Source organism: Neolamprologus multifasciatus, chromosome 1, assembly GCF_963576455.1.
Source record: "Neolamprologus multifasciatus chromosome 1, fNeoMul1.2, whole genome shotgun sequence".
In the NCBI taxonomy this organism is placed as follows: Eukaryota; Metazoa; Chordata; class Actinopteri; order Cichliformes; family Cichlidae; genus Neolamprologus; species Neolamprologus multifasciatus.
Window position 1 is genome coordinate 22,574,832 of NC_140439.1, and position 22,700 is coordinate 22,597,531.

Sequence of the window (22,700 nt, forward strand, 5' to 3'; positions counted from 1 at the left end):
TCTTTAACAAATGCTCCACTCACCCTTTCTCACTGTCTCTGTATCCTTCATTCTATCCACTCTGGTTTAAGTGCTCTGGAATGGTGGCATTGCTCCATTCTGTGATGTGAGTGTTAATTTACTGCTGATGATCACTCTTATAAGAGGACATAAGAGATTACTTCTGATGGACATTTGGGCTGGAAGACCAAATCGGGAAAGCACCTTTCTCCTGTACGACACTCTTCATTGAGTCTCTTCTTCAGTGATGTGTGCCAGTCGTCTATATGAACTGCCTGTTATGCTCCACCTCTGCTCCTGCTTCCTTTCCAATGCCTTATTGATGCAGCAGCACTCCCCAGCTCCTATCTATTAATTTACTACTCTTCTGCACCTCCTTTTGATGGTGATACTGCCAATCAAACCTAAGGAACTGCTAACCATACAGGACTATTAAAAAGAAGGGCAAGAAGGATGAGTGCAATCTGACACATAACCCTTGCCTGTTTACCTGTACTTCTAAGACTGAATGAAATACACTCAGGCCATAATTTAACCTTGATGCATGCAATCAATCAATCAATCAATCAACCAATCAATCAATTAGTCAATCAGTCAATCAATCAGTCAATCAATCAGTCAATCAATCAGTCAATCAATCAAGGCTTTATTCGCCATATGCAGGTTGCCCTGCAGTGAAATAGGACCCCCCGCCGACCTTACACACACAACACAGACATCACATGGGGATACAGGTCGGAGATCGATAGCGTTACAGAAAAGAAAGGGTCGGGTGGGGGGTGAGGAGTAATCCGAAGCAAACACAGCAGCTATCCTGCCCAGCGCTACCATTCCAGCGCGGGCTCAGACCCGCCGTGCTCCCAGGAGGGAACAAGCATCGAAGGCGTTTGGAAAGGGAGGGGGGATGAGTGTGTGCATATCAGTGTATATGTATGTGCGTGTCCAGAGTTCAGCTGAGACAGTGTCCTTCGCCCTGCTAGGCTAAGTAAACAGTCTTCCAGCCAACCCAGGTGGCCTTGCATGGAATGGGAAGGAACAGTCTAAACACAGTCGTTATCAGGGTGTTTTTGTTTGGCTCCAGGCTTGCGACCGCAGCTGGCGCCGAAAGGGTATCCGCATGAAGTGATGGTGCTTTTTACTTTAGTGCGAACAGCTCATATGAATTTCAAAGCAGTTCTAACAGTCCAACACTGGTCTCTCAATCTCCCGTTGGAGAGCTGTGAGCTTCTCCATGATGTTATCAAACTTGCGCTCTGTGATGTTGTCATTCTTGTGCTCAAAGAGCCGATTCTGAGAACTCACGACCACAGTGAGCCTCCCCAAGATGTAATCCAATTTGCGCTCAGAGATGTTATTCCAAGCGAGCCCTTCCAAGATGTAATCCAGTCTGCACTCAGAGATCTTATTCTGAGTATTCACGGCAGCCGTAAGCCTCTCCAAGATCTTATCCGTGCTGCACTCAATGAGCCCATTTTGAGAAACTCACGCCTCTTTCCATCGTTTCAATCCCAGCGGGCAGCCTTGTGGGGGTTTGAACAGCCGGTTCCGCTTTCTTAATTCTTCATTAAGTCAGGGCTAAGCCAGCTCCGATCAGCAAGAACCGTGTTATCATGGTTCCGAATAGGTAGATATCTTCAGCACTCAAGCTCACCCAAGCCCAGACTTCTCGTTGAGAAAGGGTTGTCAATTGCATTTAGGGACCAGTTGATCAAATCCATAATTCCTCTTTTAGGTTTTAGAGAACAGACTGTGAGAGAGTGTTCCAGGGAAAAGTAATACAAAAAACACGAGACTAGACAAGGACATAAGAGGCTAAGCAGGGAAGCTAAGGGAGAGGAGGAGAGGAGAAAAGTTCGACCGCAAGATCAGAAAGCCTGATAAAAATTTATGAGCTCAATGAGTTACCATTGGGTTGTAGCTGTATAACACCATCCTGGAGTATGGGCAGTATATTCAAGTAATGCAGACCAGTGGGCCAAGCAGTAAGGGATGTCCATAAGTAGATTGCACAGTGATGTGCTATTGATTAGCTACTGTCAAATGCATGTCATTGATTGAACCAGCAAGGTGTGTGATTGCTGCATGTTGAAATAGGTTCTCTGGAAATGTATGCTTAGTAAAATGTTAGAATACAAAACAAAAACTAGTATTTCATGGCTGTGTGAGGCCATCAGGCAGCAAGGCATTAATTCTAGTCTCGAGCACATTTAAGAAAGATGTGCTTACAAAGGTGATGGATGAGGCAAAAACTGTCCTGCAGTCTGACAACGTAAAATTCCAAATAATTTTTAAATGATATACCCCAGGCTAACAAGGAGAGGAACCATGCAGTTGTACTTTAATTAATGCTGACGCTATATGCAGGTTTTGTAACTGCCTTGTCTATTTCATCAAGACACTGCCAAACTACTTTCAGCAAATGTGACAACAACTTTGCTCAGTAATAAAAAGAGCTTGAGTGCTATTTTGAGTGCACCAATAGCAATTTTCTTGGCAGTCATTCATTTTTTTCCCAAGTGCAAAAGCCACAACACTGATAACAGTTTGAAGCATAATTAACTGTGCATGCTGCATCTATCAAACAGGCACATGTTTGTAGTTTATGCAGAACAGTTGGTAATGATTGTCATCTCTGCACAGGCTTAAACTGACCAAATTATATAAATCCATCAGAAATCAAATAAAATTGCTCTATAGATCATGTATATATACAGTATAAGTAGATGTGGCTCTGTATGTTGAAAGCAAGCCATTAGATTTGAAGTATCTTAGATGCATTTTACAAAATAAAAAGGACTTACGGAAATACATTAAAAATGTGAGTGGAATGGAGAGAATACAAGTGACAGTGATTAAATGAAAGCGAAAGAGTGAGTAGATTAGCTCAGAGTCCATCCTTAGAGAGTGCCTGATAGGGTGAACAAGCTGCCAGCCCTCCCTTCATCTTCCCCTCCTCCCCCGTCAAAGCTTCTCTGCTCTTATCTTCATCACGCTCACCCTTAATATATCATGGTTTCTCTTTCTTTTCTTTCTCTCTTTGTGTCTCCTCTCATTGTCAGTCCATGAGCATGATTGTAGTCGTCCCCCCCCACCACCACCTTTTTTTTGTGGCAAGGCATAATGAAAACTCCTATGTGATAGTTTTTACACAGAGTAATCTCATTTCTTCTTCACTGCTTGCTGTTTCCAGTCTCCCTGAGTTGGTGTGGGCTGTGCAATGTGTTCCCTCTTGATTATTCAGCTGTGTTTTGTTTTCCATATTTTTCACTGTAACTGAGTAGGGGGGCATGGTGACTACTGAACTAGCAATTCTTATTATGCAAAATGTCAACAAGACAAATAAATAAGACTTAGTTTTTCCATATTCTACATGTTTTGTAATTGTAATGTTAACTGGACCCCTGTACTAACAAAAATTGCAATTACACTGCAAAAAAGTATTCTTAAGAATTGTTATTTACATTAACGTGAGCTCGTCTGGGATGTTTACCACTCTATAGTTTAGCAGTCTGTCCTCGGGTTCCTTGAGCTACGTTTTTGTCATGTTTCACTGCGCTACACATTGACATACCCAGTGTACAATAATAACCTCGCTGACCTTTGCCTTTCCATCAGAAATGATATGGAGCTCTGGGAGTCAGTGCTGAGCCATTAGGGGGAAACGACACCTACAAGCATCAGAGACAGGCTGATAAAAAGTTTCTGGTCTTCCATTCATTTAAATCCTCACTTGAAAGAAGTTTTTTCATCATTATTTAAACTTTTCGACACACCAGAATTAGAGGTTTCTTTTCTTTTCCTAAATTGATTCCAGTTTTCTTTCTAACTATAACTGAACACATGCAAGGAAAGTCGTCTTTTCTTCAATACAAAATATTGTTTTCATGGCAAAATGAACAATTATACTTGACATTTTCGTTCAAACTGCAGTAAGTTGCTTGATCTCTCACTGAAACAAGTAAAAATAAAGAGGTAGAAACAGTTAACTGAAACTGAGTTGCTGTACACCCACCTTTACCTGACATATTTTACTATACCAAACAAAAGATGATGCAGTAGATTTATATAACAAAACAAAAGTCGTGTACATAATGTTCTAGTATAATTTAATAACTTGACCTTTGCTCATACTGAGGCTTTTACGATGGCTGCTGGCTTATGGCTGATTCTGATTCTGATATTACATTTAGCCAAGTTGTGGCTTTTTTCACTGTCCATGTTCAGCTGGGTAATGATTTAAATGTGATAAAGGTTTGTTGCTATGGACATTTTTGTGGTGCTCCTCCTGTGGTTTGCTTTGGAGAACTTTGTGTTGTCATTGACAGTGAAGAGCTTCCATGCTAACAACATGTTAGTGTGTCAGTATGAGTGTGACTGTTTGCCTGTGCCACTATGTGTGTGATGTGCATGCATAAAATGGACTTGCTTCTAGTCAGACATGCACGAGGCTGATTGACCGATCTAAGGTCAAAATGTTGGAATCAACCAATTCCAGTCCCTGGCTGGTCAGTTTATGCATCTCTAATCAGGATGTCTTATTTCTCCATCACATACTAATAAAGATTACAAGTAAGAAGTTTGTAAATGGAAAAGACAGGATGGTTTGAGTATTTCAAAGACTAATGATCTTGAATAACCAGACTGGTCCAGAATAAATGGCCAGAGTTACTCTGATAATGATTTCTACAGGGAGAAAAGCGTACGATGAAGTCAATACTAACTATTTTAGCAGGTGGGCCAGAACAACAGAGGACCACGTGGGATGATGCTTCTGTCCACTCTGTCCACAGAAAACTGTGGCTTTAGTAACAAAGTTGCATCAAAACTTGAAAAATGTTGTCTGATTTAATGAGTCTTCATGACTTTAAAAGCTTTGATTCATCCACCCTTGTATCAACAACTCGCACTAATGGTGGTCATGTAATTGTGTTGGGGGTGTTTGAGCCCCTTAGTACCAGCTGAGCATCATTTAAATCCCACAGTCTACCTGAGTATTGTTGCTGAACATGTCCAGCCCTTTATGATTGCAAATTGCTAATCAGCAGAACGTGGCACCGTGTCTCAAAGCTCATTTTGTCTTGTTTCTTGAGCATGAGAATGCATTCACTGTAGTAAAATGGCCTCCACAGTCACCAGATCTCTCTCCAACAGAGAGCCTTTAGCATGTGGTGAAACAGGAGCTTTGCACCATGAAAGTGTTATACACAAATCTGCAGCAACTAAATGATGTCAATATAAGAGATGTCTCCTGAATCTGCGTCATGGAAAATTAAGGAGGTTCTAAGGGGGGAATCCAGTGCAGTCATTAATTAATTAGTATACATGCAAGTAAGTACAAAGGCTTTTTTTTTAGGGGGGGGGGGGGGGGACATTAAACTGTATTAAATAAACAAAATGGAAAACACATTAGTTTGAAGTAAAATGAAACTTAAGCATTCAAATATGCATTTTTTTTATTCATTCTAAACATATAGACATGTTTTAACACCTAGATCGTGATCAAAACTGTTAATACGAAGCATAAAATTTCATGTAAAATAGAAGTTTGACTTATTTTTAAGGCTTAGACAAAGTTGTTGTAGTTTTTCTTTTCACTGTCACTGTCACTGTCACTCACCACTGTCAAGAACTGATTGTCAGTAAAATGTAAAAATTGCCTAATTTGGTTCTAAATTAATTGAACTACATAACTAGTAATTAAACACAGTACACACAAACAATATACACAAAAATATACTCACATACAATTTCCATTGAATCTGTTAAGTTGTGATGGTGTTTCGCCTTTGGTGGGAGTTTATGTTGGCGGAAATCCCTGGGATGCTTTGTTTACAGAAACAGATTACAGATGCCTGATCTCCACATTCACACACGCGCGCACACACGTACACGCACGCGTACGTGCAGCCAGGCAGGCTTGTTGAGGCTAAAATGATTTATAGCCAGCCATGTCTAATGGATTGCTTTGGCACTTGAGAAATTATGAAAAAGAATTAATTAGCCTTTAGTGACCCTGCTGTCCATCTGCCTCTCTCTCTCCTGGCAGAGGCGCTTGGCTGATCACTTTGCATGTAATTACAGGTTAAATGGGCTGTGCTTACCTGTCACAGATTCATCTTCGCTAAATCACATAAAAAATACCTAGGTGTATCATTACTGCAGTATGGTGAGATTTTAATGGGCCAAACACTATTACAAGATAAATAAAGAGTTTGTTATCCAACATTTATGGGTTAGGTGACAGCTAATCACTCTGTATGACTCGTACTGTTTACATTGTAAGGTTGTTACTGTGAATTTTGTATATACAATAGCAGTAATTCAAGCTAACACCCAACAAAAGAATAATTTTTATTGATCAAAATAAAGTGACCAAGTGGAAATGAAACTATAAAAGCTTTAATCAACAAAAACAAAGAAATCATTTTGAATTAGGCCTTCAATATTTGCAATTTACATGATTTAACAAATAAGAAATACTTGCCATAAAGCCTTGCAAACAGCCAGAGAATCTCACAGCAAAAGAAACGAACAGAACGTGAACAGCAGCTTAGTTCCCCCTCAGTGGGGATTATGGTGAATAGCTGTTATTTTCTCTCATCTAGTTGAATTCACTTGGAGAACAGAAAGCCCTGTTCGGGTAAGAAGCTGTGGAGTTGCTGCTTCCCTTTGTCCTCCTCTGTCCTCAGTGTGTCCTTAACTGCTACAAGGATAAAAGGCAAATTCACTAGAATTGCTTTCTAAATTTTATACCTTCAAATGTCAGAGAATTACACATTACCTAGGAAAATGAACTAAAACAACTTGTAGACCTTGTTCATATCAAATAGGCTAACAGAAGGCCATCTTTAAATTGGATTGAAATTGCGCTTTGCATTTTTGGCAAGTGTACAGCTCAGGCATGAGTACATGTTATGAATTATTTTGTGGTTTCCTGTCTCCTGAGCTCAGAAAACCAGCTGGTATGAGACAGAAAAGAGTCCGTGAGAGCGATACTGGAGGAGATGTGATTATGGTTCACTCCAAAATAAGCCTACACTTCAGATCAACACAAACACACAGTACTAAGGCTGGGACGTTATTATGTTTGTCTTGCTTTGTATGTAATTCTGACTGTGTGGCACTCACTTTAGTCCCCTGATGTTTCTCCTTACACACAAAAACACCTCCTCTTCGAGATTAGCTGCATAACAAGAGAACCACAGCCACCCGTGAGCGACAGATAGGCAGATGGCAGGGACTTTGGTTTTGGTGACGTCTCCTGAAAAAATGTGATATACGAATCGAAGGTATACATAAATGGCACAAGTCAACAACAAAAATGAATGAATTAATACAATTTCATACCCCATCTTCATATGCACCACGTTTTCTTGCACCCATTTCAATAAAGAGTATTCTTATATTAACAATGGACCACAAAACTCCTGGTACATAAGAGAAACCCATCTTGGTGTCAAACCCATGCGGAAATATAAATCAGCTAAGCTCTAAAGAACTTTTTACACTTGGTTTATTCTCTCTCAGCTCATTGTTTTGGGTTTGTGGCTAGCAGCATCACAGCCTTGGTTTTCATACAGTGTAGGTTTTGGCTGCAACAGCATGTTATTTCTAGCAAAAGGGCTCTGATCTACCGTACACACTGTAGTCATCACAGTGGAGTAATTAGTTATTAGTAATTAGTTAGTCATATTCAGCTGCATGTATTGTAGATTTATATTGCATAACCAACGGCAGGATGCAAGACACAGGTGTAGAACATAAGGTGAGCTTTTTATGCTGATTAGTTTAGAGAATTTGAAAGTCCAAGATCCAAAGAACACAACGTATGAAATGTTGGGAATTCTGGTTTTACAGATCTAAGGAATACACAATTACACAGACGACACAACAAAGGACAAGGGAAGACTGAAACAATGTATAGAACAGATAATGAGGATGGAGGAAAGAGGTGGAAACCCACACACAGCTCAATCAAGCAATCAAGAAAACAATCAAGACGACAAGCAGGAGAAACAAAATTAGACAAGATACAGAAGATCAAACTACTACCAAAATAAAACAGGAAGTAAATGAGTGAGATAAGCAGGAAAACAAGATTAACTTGACTCGGAAGACAGAAGAAGGCAGGAGAACATTCAAAGAGATAAACACAGAGACAAGACTAAAGGAACAGATTGGAAACACAAAACGGAACTAACTAAATACAAACTTCAAAGTTACCTCTAACTAAAAACAGGACTTTAAAAAAAATAAAATATAAATGGAGATCATTATGAATCCATACAACTCATGAAAAATAACACTTGAAAACTGTATGAATAGAATGTTAAATATTAAAGAGAAACATAACTCACAGAAATGCAATGCAAGGACAATTTGAAATGCAAGTCTTACACAATTGTTTAAATATATAGGAGTTATTTTTTGTTTCAAAAGAAACAAAGAATAGAAATCAAACACAAATCTCATCTCCAAAATCACGTCAAAAATTAAAAACTCTACGGCCATGACATTAGTAGCTAAGAGACTATATTTATAGATGTGATATTGGGAATAAATCTTGCAGAGCAAATTAAAATAAAATAAATTAGTTAATAATACTAATGATATTCTTGTAGGGCATTTACCTTTCAACTTTTGTGATTTGGCGCTAAATGAATTGAATTGATTTGATTTGAATTGAATTGAATTGAACCATAAGGCTGACTAAGAGACAAATAGAGAGACAGGTCATTTTAAATAGAGAGAAAACATGACAAATAAATAAACAAATGACAGACAGACAGACACAGAGTGAGTCAGTGAGAGACACAATGAGACAGAGGGAGGATGAGCAACATGGAGGGATTATTAGTGACTCTGTGAAGGGATTAGGGAGGAATGCTGAGGTCTGACACACTAGAATGTGAAATTGCAGTGGCTTAGTGTCACTTTCCCCCCCTCCACTTCCTCTGCTCTTTTCCGCAGGTACGGACCATTCACTCCAGTCACATCACTCACCTGCCTCTGATTCTCTCTCTCCTCTCTCTCTCTCTCATTCTGACACATATGCATCACTGCTTACCTCACCAAGCTTACACATAGAGGTGTTCAGTGGGTGGTACAGTTGGAGCACGATCCAATTTCTATGGATTATCCACCTTGGATGATGCAGCAGAGCAAATTTGATGGGTTTTTTTCTGGCTGGCTGGAGATCATGAACATTGTATTCTTTCCAGATGAAGTGTTTGTACTGTATAACTCTGTTAAGACTTACATTTACAGACTGACACACCAACCAAGCATGCTGTCAGTTATGTGAAAAATGTGATAGCTTTGGTAAAAGCCCATCATGTAGTTTTGACAAATTCTTGACCATTCACCTCATCTCTCCTCTGACTTTTTCTCCACCTCTCCTGCAGATCTGAGTTCGACCTGGAGTATGACAGCTATCACGAGGACTACTATGACAGGTACTGCCAGAAAGCTATGCATGGCAGCCTATACACCTTACTGCTTGTCTGTGTGTCACAGGCGGCTAAAGGCAGAGGCTAAAGTGGATTCGTCATCCTGACAGCCGCTGGTAGTGTCTGCTCCCTTTTGCTGTCTCCCACACAGCTGTCAGTCATTCTGTCTTTGCTTACAGTGTACCCATTTACTACACAACCTCACTAGTCGCGCGCACACACACACACACACACACACACACACACATACACACACGCACGCACACACACACACACACACATCCAATACTATTTACAGACACTAAAACGGTGGGTTTTGATGTGCATTCTAAATCAAGAGTGATTTATTCTAACATGCAAACATAAACTGCAATGTTTGTATGTTTCAGTATTCTTCAACACAGCCTGAACACTCTAAGTCAAACTTTAGTTTAATTTCTTTAAGTAGTGTTCATGAATAGTTCTCCAGGCTTTGAAGCAGTGGCGGAGCGGAGGGTGGTGGGGGGGGTGGGGGTGGGGGGGTGGCTTTACTGGGCTTAAGCCCGGGTTGTTTTTTCAGAAGCCGGGGGTCTTTTGAAGTGTAATTTTTTCATAGTTAGATGCCTGGCTGACAACTGTATAAAACAAAAACTACACACAATATTCGAAGCACATAGTGCACACTGTGGGAATTTACGACTGTGCGTAAATCCCCCCTAATATTGGTATGATCCGAGCTCAGACACTAAGAAACTGAGCGAGGGGGCGGTGGGAGCTGCTGCCTGCGAGTGCGCGGTTGGAGAAATGGAGCCAGGCAGACAAAGGAGAACTGAAGTTTGACCAGGTACCAAAGCAAATCATTCGTACTGTAGAAATAATGTAAATATGAAGGTGTATCACGAATGATTGAGGTCAAACTGATCAGTTAACGTGAATTACGTGAATTATTACGTTGATTATGAATCAACAAATGGCGAAATGAAAAACCAAACAACAACAATGCTGTTTTTTCAGTCCTAGCTTACATGTGTGTTTATTTCATATTTTCAGTTGTTACCCTCCACGGCTAAATAAATCGGTTTCAGTAATGTACTGATATACAAGAATGGACATAAGGGGCTTCTTTCAAAGAAAAAACTCTGGTAGATGTTATTTTATATATTATGCTTTGTATGTTGTTCAGTATATTTCTATGCAAAACAAGAGGAATTTCAATACACAGCAGTATATTCACAGATATTTACATACACTTTAATGAAAACACAAAAACAACTTTTTACTGTACAACATCAATTTAGAGTAAACTTGTTTTGTTTTGGTTAAATAAATATTGAAATATCTTTTGAATTAGTTAAATGTCAGAATAAAGAGAGACAGAGCTGTCTATTTTTTATTACTTTCATCAAATTTAGGAGTACGTATACACTAAGTTTATTGTTAATTAATAAGAAAACTAATAAGAAGACGATTCCATTCTGAGCTGAAGAAGCTTCTGATAGGTTAGTAGAGTACATGTGAGTAAATTGGTGGCACAGCTGTGGATGCATATAAGCAAAAACACAGAGCCTGTTTCTTTGAAATGGGAAAATCAAGAGATGTCAACCAAAACCATTTGCAATTAAGAAATACAGATAGTTTCTTTACTCTTAAAGTTAACAAATATGTGTTTTATATTTATCAACCTAAAAAAATAAACATTTAGTCTGATTTGATGTTACAATTATAAAAGTGTATCTATTTTTATCTGAAGAGTATGTAAATATCTGGTTTCAACTGTATATTTGATACAGCCCTGATTTTGTTCTGCCTGCTGCTCTGCTGCTTAATTAAAAAGCTAGTTTAAGGTGTCCTGCTTATGTGATATATATTTTTCCCTATATGAAGTCATTCTTTTTTGAACAAAACTCAAAACAGAGCCTATTAATCTTTCAGTCATTTCTTTCAAAATCTGATGATACCCCCAACACTGCCCAACACCACTGACTGAAATGCAACACCAAACCGTGATGAAGCCTCCACCGTGTTTAACAGATGGCTGTAGACAGTCACTGACCTTTTCTCACATACATATTGATAATGATTTGAATATTGAGTGATGAATGGCTTCTTGACAGCAACCTATCTATTGAGGCCATTTCTGATGAAGCTTCAGCAAACAGTAGATGGATTCACTGAAGGACTAGATGCATCTCTCTTGTGCGAGGTCTTTGCGGGATTTTTTGTTATTTCTTAAGAACACGACCCCAGATACTGTTCATCTGCTTTAGACCTTGTTGCAAAAAACTGTTTAATGACATCAAACTGTGTTATCTTTGGAATATTTCATATATTTACCTGAGGAAAGTGAAACAAATTATGTGTTTTTGCAACAGGCTGTTAGTAACAAAAATACTCAGGTCACTGAAAACTGCAAGAAAATCCCTCTCCTAGGAAGAAAAATATAATATAATATAATAACATGTAATAAGAAATGCCACATGCTTTAATACTTTTACTCAGTACTGTATATTGTATCTTAATCTTTTCTTGAATATCCCAGTGAGATTATAAACTCCTTGTCTGTTGTAATGATAATAATAATAATGGATTGCATTTATATAGCGCTTTTCGGGACCCCTCAAAGCGCTTTACAATTCCACTATTCATTCACTCTCACATTCATACACTGGGGAAGGCAAGCTACAGTTGTAGCCACAGCTGCCCTGGGGCAGACTGACAGAGGCGAGGCTGCCATATTGCGCCATCGGCCCCTCTGGCCAACACCAGTAGGCAGTAGGTGAAGTGTCTTGCCCAAGGACACAACGACCGAGACTGTCCGAGCCGGGGCTCGAACCGACAACCTTCCGATTACAAGACGAACACCCAACTCTTGAGCCACGATTGCCCCTGGCTGTGTCTTTGTAAAGTGTTTGGCCAAAACCAGTTTAACAGAACTGCTGAGCTCATTGTTTTAAAGTTTTAGATCCATTTTACAGGAATGAAAACCATTCCTCGAAAACAGTCACCAAGATGAAGTGACTGTGACAGTTCTAGCATAATATTAATATCCTTTTTATACTCAAAAAAGTCTTTTAGTGGCCCCTTGTGCCCATATTTTTTTTGTTTCTCCTCTTATTTATTCAAGTTTCTGCTTTCAAGTTGCTGATTTCAAATCTCCAGGCCTTATTAAGCAGGAAAATGAATAACTGATTTGATTTCGCTCACGCCTTCACTTTCAACTAAAATGAGGTCTTAAGAAACAACTTGTACTGGGAGATGACTGAAAAGGTGCCATAATGCTTCACTTTAAATTGGTTGTAGAAAAAAGTGTCAAACATGACAGCTCTTTTTGTGGAAATGTGACAGGTTTTATTTAAGTTTTCTCTTTTAAATTTGCACTTGATACTAGTTTCTGAAAAAGGTTGACAACAGCCATACTCTTAAATTAAGTGACATCTTATAAACACCAAAATCTGTCTTTTGGACAGCGTGCATTTGTAGCGTGAGCGCAGCGCTTAGGTAGATGGTGTAGTTAGCTGAGCTTCATTTAGGGTAGCGGCACTGAAACTGCTCTGGGACCAACCTACCTCCCCCTCAGGCTTCACTTATAATTGCTCCGCTAAGCATATCTGAATAAAAGAAGGCAGTCAACTTGCTGAAACACACACATGCACAGGAGAATAACACCTCATCCTGTAGCTTCTCTCGCACCTAGTTGAGTATTATTGCTGAGTTGAGTGTTACCTGACATTTTTTTTTCATTGTTTCATATTTTCATGTGGTTTTCCTCGCGTCGCATTTTTTCGTCTTTGTTCAGGGGGGAACACTCACTGCTGATTTTCAATTTGTTTTTAACACAGTGCGTGATTATTCCGCACACTGTTGGCTTGCACTTTTGACAGCTGTGCGTGTTTGAGTGCATGTGCGTGTATTCCTCTGGGTTTGAGTGAGTGGGAGCTATGCGTGTGTACACGTGCATGCACGTTTGCATCTGTGTTTGTTGTTTGTGTACGTCAATATGTGGGAAAGGGAGAAATGACTGTTTTTGCCCGCTGTCCTCTTGAGCAAAAACAACAGTAAAGTGTCTTTCAACACAGATAACAGCTCAGGCTGACAAAGCTGCTTTCCATGTGGGGTCTAATCCATGGAGACAAACACTCTCACACACACTCACACACTTTTCTGTAATCCTCACTCCTCTACCGTCTCTCATTGTCTGAGCTTCTATTCTCTGAGATGACACTTCAAAGCCGGTGTAACAACACATTGTCTATCTGCCCCTGCACACAGCTCTAAAAGACTTTAAACTCCCTTAAGTCTTTGGTTTCAGTGTCTCCCCGCACGGACAATGCTCAAAGCCTCTAATCTCACACACTTGCGGTGGCCTAATACACTTCATACTTATGTGACATTGTGATGCATATGTGTCTGAGTGTGTATTGTGGATGTGCTAAGAACACAGTCTGTTCAGAAATCACTATATCAAGTAGACAGGCTTCACATAATATGATAGATCAGGAAACAATATAGAAAACTCTTCAGGAAGCCAGGCTGTGTCTGACTGAATGCCTAACGGCTCAATCAGTAAATCTAAATTGCCATCCAAAATCCAAAATCAAAGTCCTTGCAGATGACAGCTTCTCTTCCTGTTGTTGGCTTGTTATATACAACAGAGGAACACTTCACTCGCAGGCTTTGCAGAAATATTTTCATTTGTTTTCAGACTGTCTTTTATCCTGAAATATCTAACACGTTATTTTTTTAAGTCACTGACACTATTATAGTAGTGTCATGGTACCGGATCGTTGAGCCAGTGTTCTCTGTTTTGTGAATTCATTTTTTGATTTTGAGAAGTGAACCTTTTTTCTGGATTTTATTAGGCCGGGTTTTCTTGTTTAGTTCATGTGACTACAAATGGTAGCGTTTGGTAATCCCTGGTAATTTTCCTGCTATATTATTAGAGGTCTCTAGTTTAGTTTTAAGTTAATTTAGGATTATCAGTTTATGTTCCCGCTTCTTTGGTCTGGTATTTCTGTTTTGTTGTTTGGCTTCCCCTCCTGTCAGTCATGTCTCTTGCCCTCTCTCTCCCTCTCATCCCTGTCTCTGTGCTGTCTCCATGTTCTTCTCCCTTTGTTTTCTCCTTTGTCTCCCCCAGTCTGTCATGTGTTTCCATGTTTGTCTATCCCCATCTTCGTGTCAATCCTGTGTGTCCTTGTTTGAATCTTGGTTTGCGTGCTACTTCCTGTTTTATTTTTGACAGTCCCTCGTTTTGCTTCCCCTGTCTCGTTATGCTTGATTTGAAAAAAATGGACCATAATAACAAAGTGATTGAAATTCTTGCAAATTTATTTTAAAAGAAACAAACATACAGCATGTGCGTGTATTCGTCATTTGCCATAACACTCAAAATGAACTCAGGTACATCCTGTTTTCACTGATGATCTATCAGATTTTTCTACAACTTGATTGTGGTAAATTCAGTTGACTGGACATGATTTGGAAAGGCACACATTTGTATGTATAAAGTCCCGTAGTTGACAGTGCATGTCAGACCTCAAACCAACCCAGTAAGTCCAAGTAATTCTCTGCAGACCTTCGAGACAGGATTTTATCAAGTCACAGATCTGGGGAATGGTACAGTAACATTTCTCCAGCACTGAAGGTCCTGTTATCCGGTCATCTGTAAATGGAAGAAGTTTAAAACACCAGGGCTCTTCCTAGATTTGGCTCCCCGACCAGTATGAGTGATTGTGGAAGGTCCTTCGTGAGGCAGGTGACCAAAAACCTGATGGACACTCTGACAGAGTTTGAACATTGCTCTGTGGAGAGAGGAGAAAAAGGAGAACCATTTCTGTAGCACTCCACCATCAGACCTGTATGGTAGAGTGGCCAATCAGTTTAGGGCACGGATGGCTTGGGGATAGAAGCTCCTCCTGAGTCTCTCTGTCCTTACCCTGATAGTGCGGAACCTTCTGCTGGATTGCAGAAGTTGGAACAGTTTGTTGCCAGGTTGGGATGGGTCCTTCAGTACCTGCGCTGCTCTAGTCCAGCATATCCTGGTGTAGGTGTCCTGAAGGGGGTGGGGGGGGGAGCAATCCTCCAGCAGCGTTATGCTGTACAGATCACCCTCTGAAGAGCTATTTGGTCATTAAGACGGCTGTTCCCAAACCAGGATGTGATGTTCTGTGTGAGGATGCTCTCTACAGCACCTGTATAGAAAGTCCCGAGGATCACTGGCGACACCCTGAACTTCCTCAGTTGTCGGCAGTGATACAGGCGCTGCCTAGTCTTTTGGTCTGGACCTGAATGTGAGCAGACCATGTCAGGTCTGAGGAGATGTGAACACCAAGATACTTGAAGGACTGCACCCTCTCCACTGGAGCTCTATTGATGATAGTGGCTTGTAGTCTCTGTGCTGACTCCTTCTGAAGTCCACCACCAGCTCCTTGGTCTTGCCAACCCGCCTCATCATTGTTGGAGATGGCGCCCAACACCACTGTGTCATCAGCAAACTTCACTATGGTGACTGGGATGGAGGAGGAGATGATGTTCTTCAAGGCACATGACACAATACCAGTGCTACACCGTGCTACAGTGAAGCATGGTGGTGGCAGCATCATATTATTCTAGGGATGTTTTTTGGCAGCAGGAACTGTAAGAATAAACGGAGCAATGTACAGAGAGATCCTTGATGATAACCTCCTCGAGAGCGCTATGAACCTTGGACTGGAGCAAAGGTTCAGCTTCGAAAAGGACAACGACTGTGAATTTTCTTGACCCAGCCATAGTCCAGACTTAAACCTGACTGAAAATCCCTAGGCTGTGCAGGATGTTCCCTATCCAACCTGAGGGATCTTGAGAGGTTCTACAAAGAAAAGGGGGAGAAACTGCTCAAAAATAGGTTTGCCAAGCTCGTAGCATCATACTCAAAAAGACTTGAGGCTGTAATTGCTAGCATAGGTGCTTCAATAAAGAATACCAATGTAAATGCTAAACTTTTACTTTTTATTTTCAACAAATCTGCAGGAATTTCAAGCCAACATTTTTCACAATGTCATTGTGTAGAAGTATGGAACAAGTGAAGCAGTATGAATACTTTCTGGATGCACTGTACCCACACTTTCTACAGGTTTGCCAAGTGATGATTGGTTGGTTTGGATCCTGTAGCTTCACCTGGTCACTGGGTCAGTGAGTGTCGAGGCCATTGCATTCTTCAGTCAGATCATTATTTCTATTTTTGAAACACCCATGCACAAACACACAGTGTCATTTTTTGTAACCACTATAGAGGTTGACAGTGATACACCCCCTGTCACCAGCACTACTAGCCTGCCGGGGAGCTATTGATTGGCCCTGACAGAACCAATTACATTCAGTGACAGATAGAGACATGGAGCTGTCCACAGGGAGGAGGCAATAGTGAGAGTGAGACAGTTTCACTCTCTTGCATTTGATAAATAGAAAATACAAGTCAAAGGAACATAGAATAGACCCACCCATATTTATTTATGACGGCTGGACAACTGCTTTAATTTGCATCTCTTTTCACTTTGTTTAAATATGATTACATTTTTTTGTAGTTCCAGCATAACATCTAAGTTTAGGTATGAATGCTGATTTGAATTTGATACTTTTATGAACTTAGAAAACATACAATATACATTCAGCTGTGCAAGAGAATATTTCAAAATAAAATACAAGCAAACTAGTCCCAGTTTTGAGCATTGCAGTGTGCCCTGCATCAATCTGCCATCTGAGTGAAAGTTAAAGTGGCCTCATGAGCATGAAACGTCATCACCACCTGTTGCCTGAAACGGTAGATCTAAAATCTGTGTACTCTGTACGGAGGCTGTGAACAGCTCAAATGATCTGCGGAACAATAATCTGCATACAGCTTCTAATTTCAGTCATTTTCACCTATGTGTGACAAAATGCATTGTTTCCAGCCTCTGGTTATCATTTCAGACACAAGCACAAAATCACACAGACACAGCTATAGCACAAAAACACAAGTTGCTGCATGAAAACAGTCATTTAACAATATTTTTTGTTAAAAATGTGTCTACCTAATCTACAGGGTGTATGACTACCAGCGTGTGCCAGCTTCCTTTTCTCCCTTACCCCTGGGACCCAGTCTTGCCAAGCGATCCCGTTCCTCCTCCTACTCCTCTGGGCACAGACGCAGCCGAGACAGAACCCACTCCAAAAGCTCCAGAGCCCACTCTACTAGTTCAGCCACAGCCAAGTGTGAGCAATGTGAATGGGATGTCACTGAGATTTGATTGTTGTGGAAAAAACTAACAAACAAATTTAAAAAAATAAATGGCTTTATTTTACATCTTAAATTAGACAAGTTGGATAATGTAGGTTCCCATTGTTTGCCTAAAATGGTAGTAAAGTTCTATGCATTTAAACTTACATGCTTAATAAATGTATTTAATAAAAAAGAAACCATGCATTTTACACTGGCAGTTTTGTAGTTTTGTCTCTCTACACCACCACAGTGAACTCTAAAATCAACCAAATAATTGAAGTGCAGACTTTCAGCTTTAATTCAAGGGGTTGAAAAAAATCATTGCATTAATTGTTTAGAAATTGCAGAAATTTCTAGTCCTCCATTATCCCAGAGTTAATTAGACAGTTGACTGACAAGCAGTTTCACGGCCCGTTCCCTCGTTTTTCCATGACAAGGAGATGAAAGATATAGAGTTGTTTCCAAGTATTGAACTTGAATTTGGTAGTTGTTCACAGGGACTCTCAGTATGAGGTCAAAACAGATGTTGATAGAAGTGAACCAAACAGTAGATTCAGAAGCAGAATAAAAGTCTTTATCATCAGTCCAGAAATTCTTTGGGCAGAATAAACCATGATTAACTTGTACCGGAATGATGGGAATAGAAAAGTACAGAGGAGAAAGGGAACATTTCATGATCTGAAGCATACTGCATGTATGTCCAGTACGACTTTACGGCATGGCATACAGCATGTATGGCTGTGGAACCGGATCACGATTGCTTTTTGATGATGTGACTGCTGATAGAAGTAGCAAAGAATGCTGAAGTGTGCAGGTGCTCAGATTCAGCCAAGTACTGTAAAACTGATCAGAGCCTCACAGTCCAAGTGGAAAATGAACTAAAGCATACTGCAAAAAGAACTCAAGAGTCTTAAAAGGCAAAGAAATTGGATATTCTTCAATGGCTGGGTTAGTCACCTGATTTCAACAATACAGAGCATCCTTTTCCGTTACTGAAGATAAAACTGAATGGAGAGACCCAAACATAAGCAGCAACTGAAAGCGGCTGCATAAAGTCCTTACAGAGCATGTCAAGGGAGGAAATGCAGCATTTGATGATGTCCATGGGTTCTTGACTCCATTGATCAAAATGAAATGGATTTTCTTCCACGGCTTAACAGTTGTTGCAATGCTTTGTCAAAACCCTTTGAATTAAACCTGATGGTCTGCATCTCAATCACATCTTAATTCATTTAAAATTTACTGTGGTGATGTACAGGGACAAAATTACATGTATATATGCATCTAAATATTTATGGACCTAACTGTATATTGCTCCAGTGTCCTCAAAGAGGTCTCACACTAGCTGAAATACATTCAGAATTCTTTCTAATGGTGTTTCCAGGTCGTGTAATTTCCTAATGTCGCTTACATTTTCTCGCTCTCTCTGTCCTTGCAGTGGGGATGGAGGAGTTGCAGGTGATTAAAAAGGAGCTGACTCTGATAAAGACACAGATCGATGGGCTGCTTGACAGTCTTGACAGGATGGACACACAGAGGAATGACCACAAAGGTGAGACACTCATTCAGAAAGACAGTGGAGTCGGGTGGCTGTGAGATCGAATGATAGATAATCTATTTGCACATCAGAATCATTTTAAGGAGGACTCCGGCAATATGCCACGTTCAGATTCCTGCTTGATTAGCTCCTCCAGTCACAACCCCTATCAAAACGATTCAGGATCTGTACTGCAGGGAAACTGGGGGATGGGAATGCAATGCATGGATGGAGCCACTCTTATTTTACCTGACAAATCAATTATTTTCCCCCAGTCAGGATTTTTTAAAAAGTTGAATCCAGGCAGATATAGGCTGTCGGGGGTGAAGTGTATAGATTTATGGTTGGGATCAAATTATGGAACATGCTGAACAAACAGCGTGGTTGAAGTAACTGACTGATGAGACTTCTGCAAACGCAAATAATCAAGTACTGTGAACGGCAGCCGATCGCTACACACAGAAGGAAGTGGTGTTGCTGCCCTCATGTGGACATCTCCAGGTCACTGCAGCTGGCTACGAAAAAACGTCTCGGGCAATAAAGGACAAAGCTCTATTGTCCTCCTTAAGGAAATTATTTTAGCCTCTGCCTTAATTAAACTGATCATAACTGAAACACTGAGTTTACACCACTCCCTCTCACCTGATGCAGTTCAACCTCCTCTGAGCTCCCAACCCCTCAGTCACTGCTACACTTAAATGTTGTTGACTGAAGACAGTACTTTAACCTTGAAACCATTATCACAACATTCGACTGAAAAAACAGTCCTGGACAACCTTCATTTTACTATCTGTGGATTTGTACCTGCAAAAGTCTGTGTTAAAACTCTCCTGTCTACTTTGATTGACCTTGGCTGATAGATAGCTCTCATCTTTATATTAATTTATCTCCAGCTTTGCTTCATTCCCCTGTCCCTCACTGTCTAGCCTTGCCATCTCTCATCTCCCTCTCGCTATCATCACATCTGTCCTTCATCTTGTCACTCCCACTCATTTTTCTGCCTGTCATCTAGTATAAAATCAGAGAACACGAATTTTCTTCTATACGCTGTGCGAACAGCAATTAATCTCAAATAAAACTGCGAATGTCGTGTGTACATATGTTTATTCTTTTTCTTTCTTTTTTTTTTCAGGGTCTCCACTGAGAGAGGACAGTCCAGTTGGCTCACCATATGCTGCATCACCCAGCAGCCCAGAGCACTCCCTTTCCTCCCTCTCCCCTCCTAGTTCCCGCCATCGAATTCACAAGGAGAGCCCTGACCTGAGAGAGCTTGACGATGACCACCACACGGTAAATGATGTTTATAAAGCATATGCTAGTTTAAGGGGATACTGATGCTATGACCAAAAAAAGTTTAATATTTTGTCTGGAACATTATTTTGGTCTCTGTTAGGGCTACATTTTGTGAATATGGATGGGGAGTAATTTTGTATAATTGTTATTATTTTTTTTAGAAAACATTGTTTTTACTTGAAAGTCATACAGGCAAGAAGCCCACATATTTCAGTCTTAGGAGTGGCTTGGACATTAAGCAAGACTTTGCTTCTTGAAATCAGCGTATACTGGCATAACAAAATTTTCCTGAGTCATTCTGAGCTGGCAGTTAATGAAACGCCTTCTTTGTTTCCCTCCCACTGTCTGTCTGCCTGTTTGTCTGTCACAGATGAGCCACCACAGCTCTGACCCTGAGGAGGAAATATGAAGGAGGAATGTGAGAAAACGTAAAAGACATGGATAAGGTGCCAAACATGGAGGAAGAGAACCTGAGCCATCAGGCTAACACCCACATCAGAAGCTCAACATAGGGTGTACATATCAAATAACATAATGCATTTAATTTAATCACAGCAACTCGTTTAACGTGACCATGATCCAGATACAGATCAATTTTGAGAAGCAAGTACACATGCATCCAACTGACCAGAACTTGGCAGGCTTGCCTAAGATAGTGACAGATAGACCGTGACCTTGCTGTAACAAATAAACAAAACAGAACGATGAGTTTATCAATTTTACATGTCTACCTGAAATGAACCAGTTCTACTGTATGAGTGAGTTTGCACCAACAGCAAAACTCCAGCATGAATCTCAATGTTTCAGCAAAATAGATATGAATCATTAAATCATAATGAAACAAACCTGCCAGTTTATTTTGCTCACGTCACAGGCGGTATAAAAGATGGACGTAGCTACCGTGATGTCACACACGGGTTTCTGAAGTCCTGTTTTGAAGCCTGGAGATGAGCATTTGGCATACTGGAGAGTGACGTCTCACATGCTAATGAGCGTGCGATTTCGTACCACAGATAAGCCTCTATTTTGAAACACAGTATTACCCAGGTTTATAAAACAAACTAATTTCTTTTTTTAAATTCAGTATGACCAAAAACGAGTGACAGAACCCATAAACTGAGCAGGAATGTGTTTACAGGGGTCAAGTCAGAAAGTCATTTTCCCATGGACTTCTAAAGGACCTGAAGTCTTTGTGCAACCACACTGGTGTCTATCAGATAGTATGCAGGTTTTCAAGCACTTCCTCATTAGTTTAATTTTTCACTTCAGATTGTACTTTTTTACCATGCATGGGTCACTCTGGGTTTTTTTCTTTGTTTTTATGAAAACAGATGACATAGATTAATGTCAGACTTTACACACATTAATCATTTATAGATACTGTTAATATGAGTGTTTCTACAGCTGCTTCATCATTTTGTTTGGGTTTTTTTTCCTTTCCCCCTGGAAACAGCAAAATCATTCAGTGTTACAAAATGTCTAAAGGCCTTAAGGACCTTGAAGTAAATCATGTACAAAACACATAGGACTAGATATTAATTAAGCATGGGGTTTTCTCAACCATGTAAACATGCCACTATTTCCAAATTAAGACTAGAACTGGAATATTGTGTGGACAGTATAATGAAAATGAACTCTGTGTTACTTCAAGTATTCTAAACTCTGCACACAGCTCTTTCATTTTTAAACCTTAAGTCATATTTTTCAGATATCAGAATTTAGCTGGATAATCACTCAGGAGATAAATGGTTTGTTTTCCACCTGTAGGTATGAGTATGAATGATATACTATACCCATTAAGTATTTTCAGAAGGAAAGAGTATTTTATCTCCTTTAAGTGTATTAGAATAATGTTATAACTCTCTTCCTCTATGTATTAGACACTTTAAGATGTGCGAAGACCCAGGTCAGTGTAATAATGTGTATTATTGTATACTTTACTGTAATTGTTTAGCTGTACAATTTTAATCTTGCTTTAGGACTTCCGTGTGTTTTTTAAAGAAAATAATGATATTATTATAATTCCTATGGTGTTACATGTTTTTGTTTGCATTCTTAAGATATTGCCAAGTGGAAATACTCATTGTCACTGTAGTAAAAGTATTTTCATATTGAGTATAAACATTATTTGTGGTGTTGTGTTTTTATTCTGAAAGACCTAGGCAAAAGCAGACATTTGACAAGACTTTCCAGCAGCCTGTGAATTTCT

General features: G+C 39.9%; 1 protein-coding gene across 1 annotated transcript in view; it reads left to right on the top strand.

Moving 5' to 3' along the window:
• LOC146525744 (uncharacterized) overlaps nt 1-22,618 on the top strand; it is a 42,624-nt gene extending 20,006 nt beyond the window's left edge. The window contains exons 3-7 of the mRNA XM_085167762.1: nt 9,405-9,455; nt 17,485-17,654; nt 19,100-19,213; nt 20,331-20,488; nt 20,862-22,618. Coding sequence (XP_085023888.1) covers nt 9,405-9,455; nt 17,485-17,654; nt 19,100-19,213; nt 20,331-20,488; nt 20,862-20,900 — 532 coding nt within the window. The 3' untranslated portion in view covers nt 20,901-22,618. The remainder of the gene's footprint in view (nt 1-9,404; nt 9,456-17,484; nt 17,655-19,099; nt 19,214-20,330; nt 20,489-20,861) is intronic.
• The last annotated feature ends 82 nt before the right edge of the window (nt 22,619-22,700 follow it).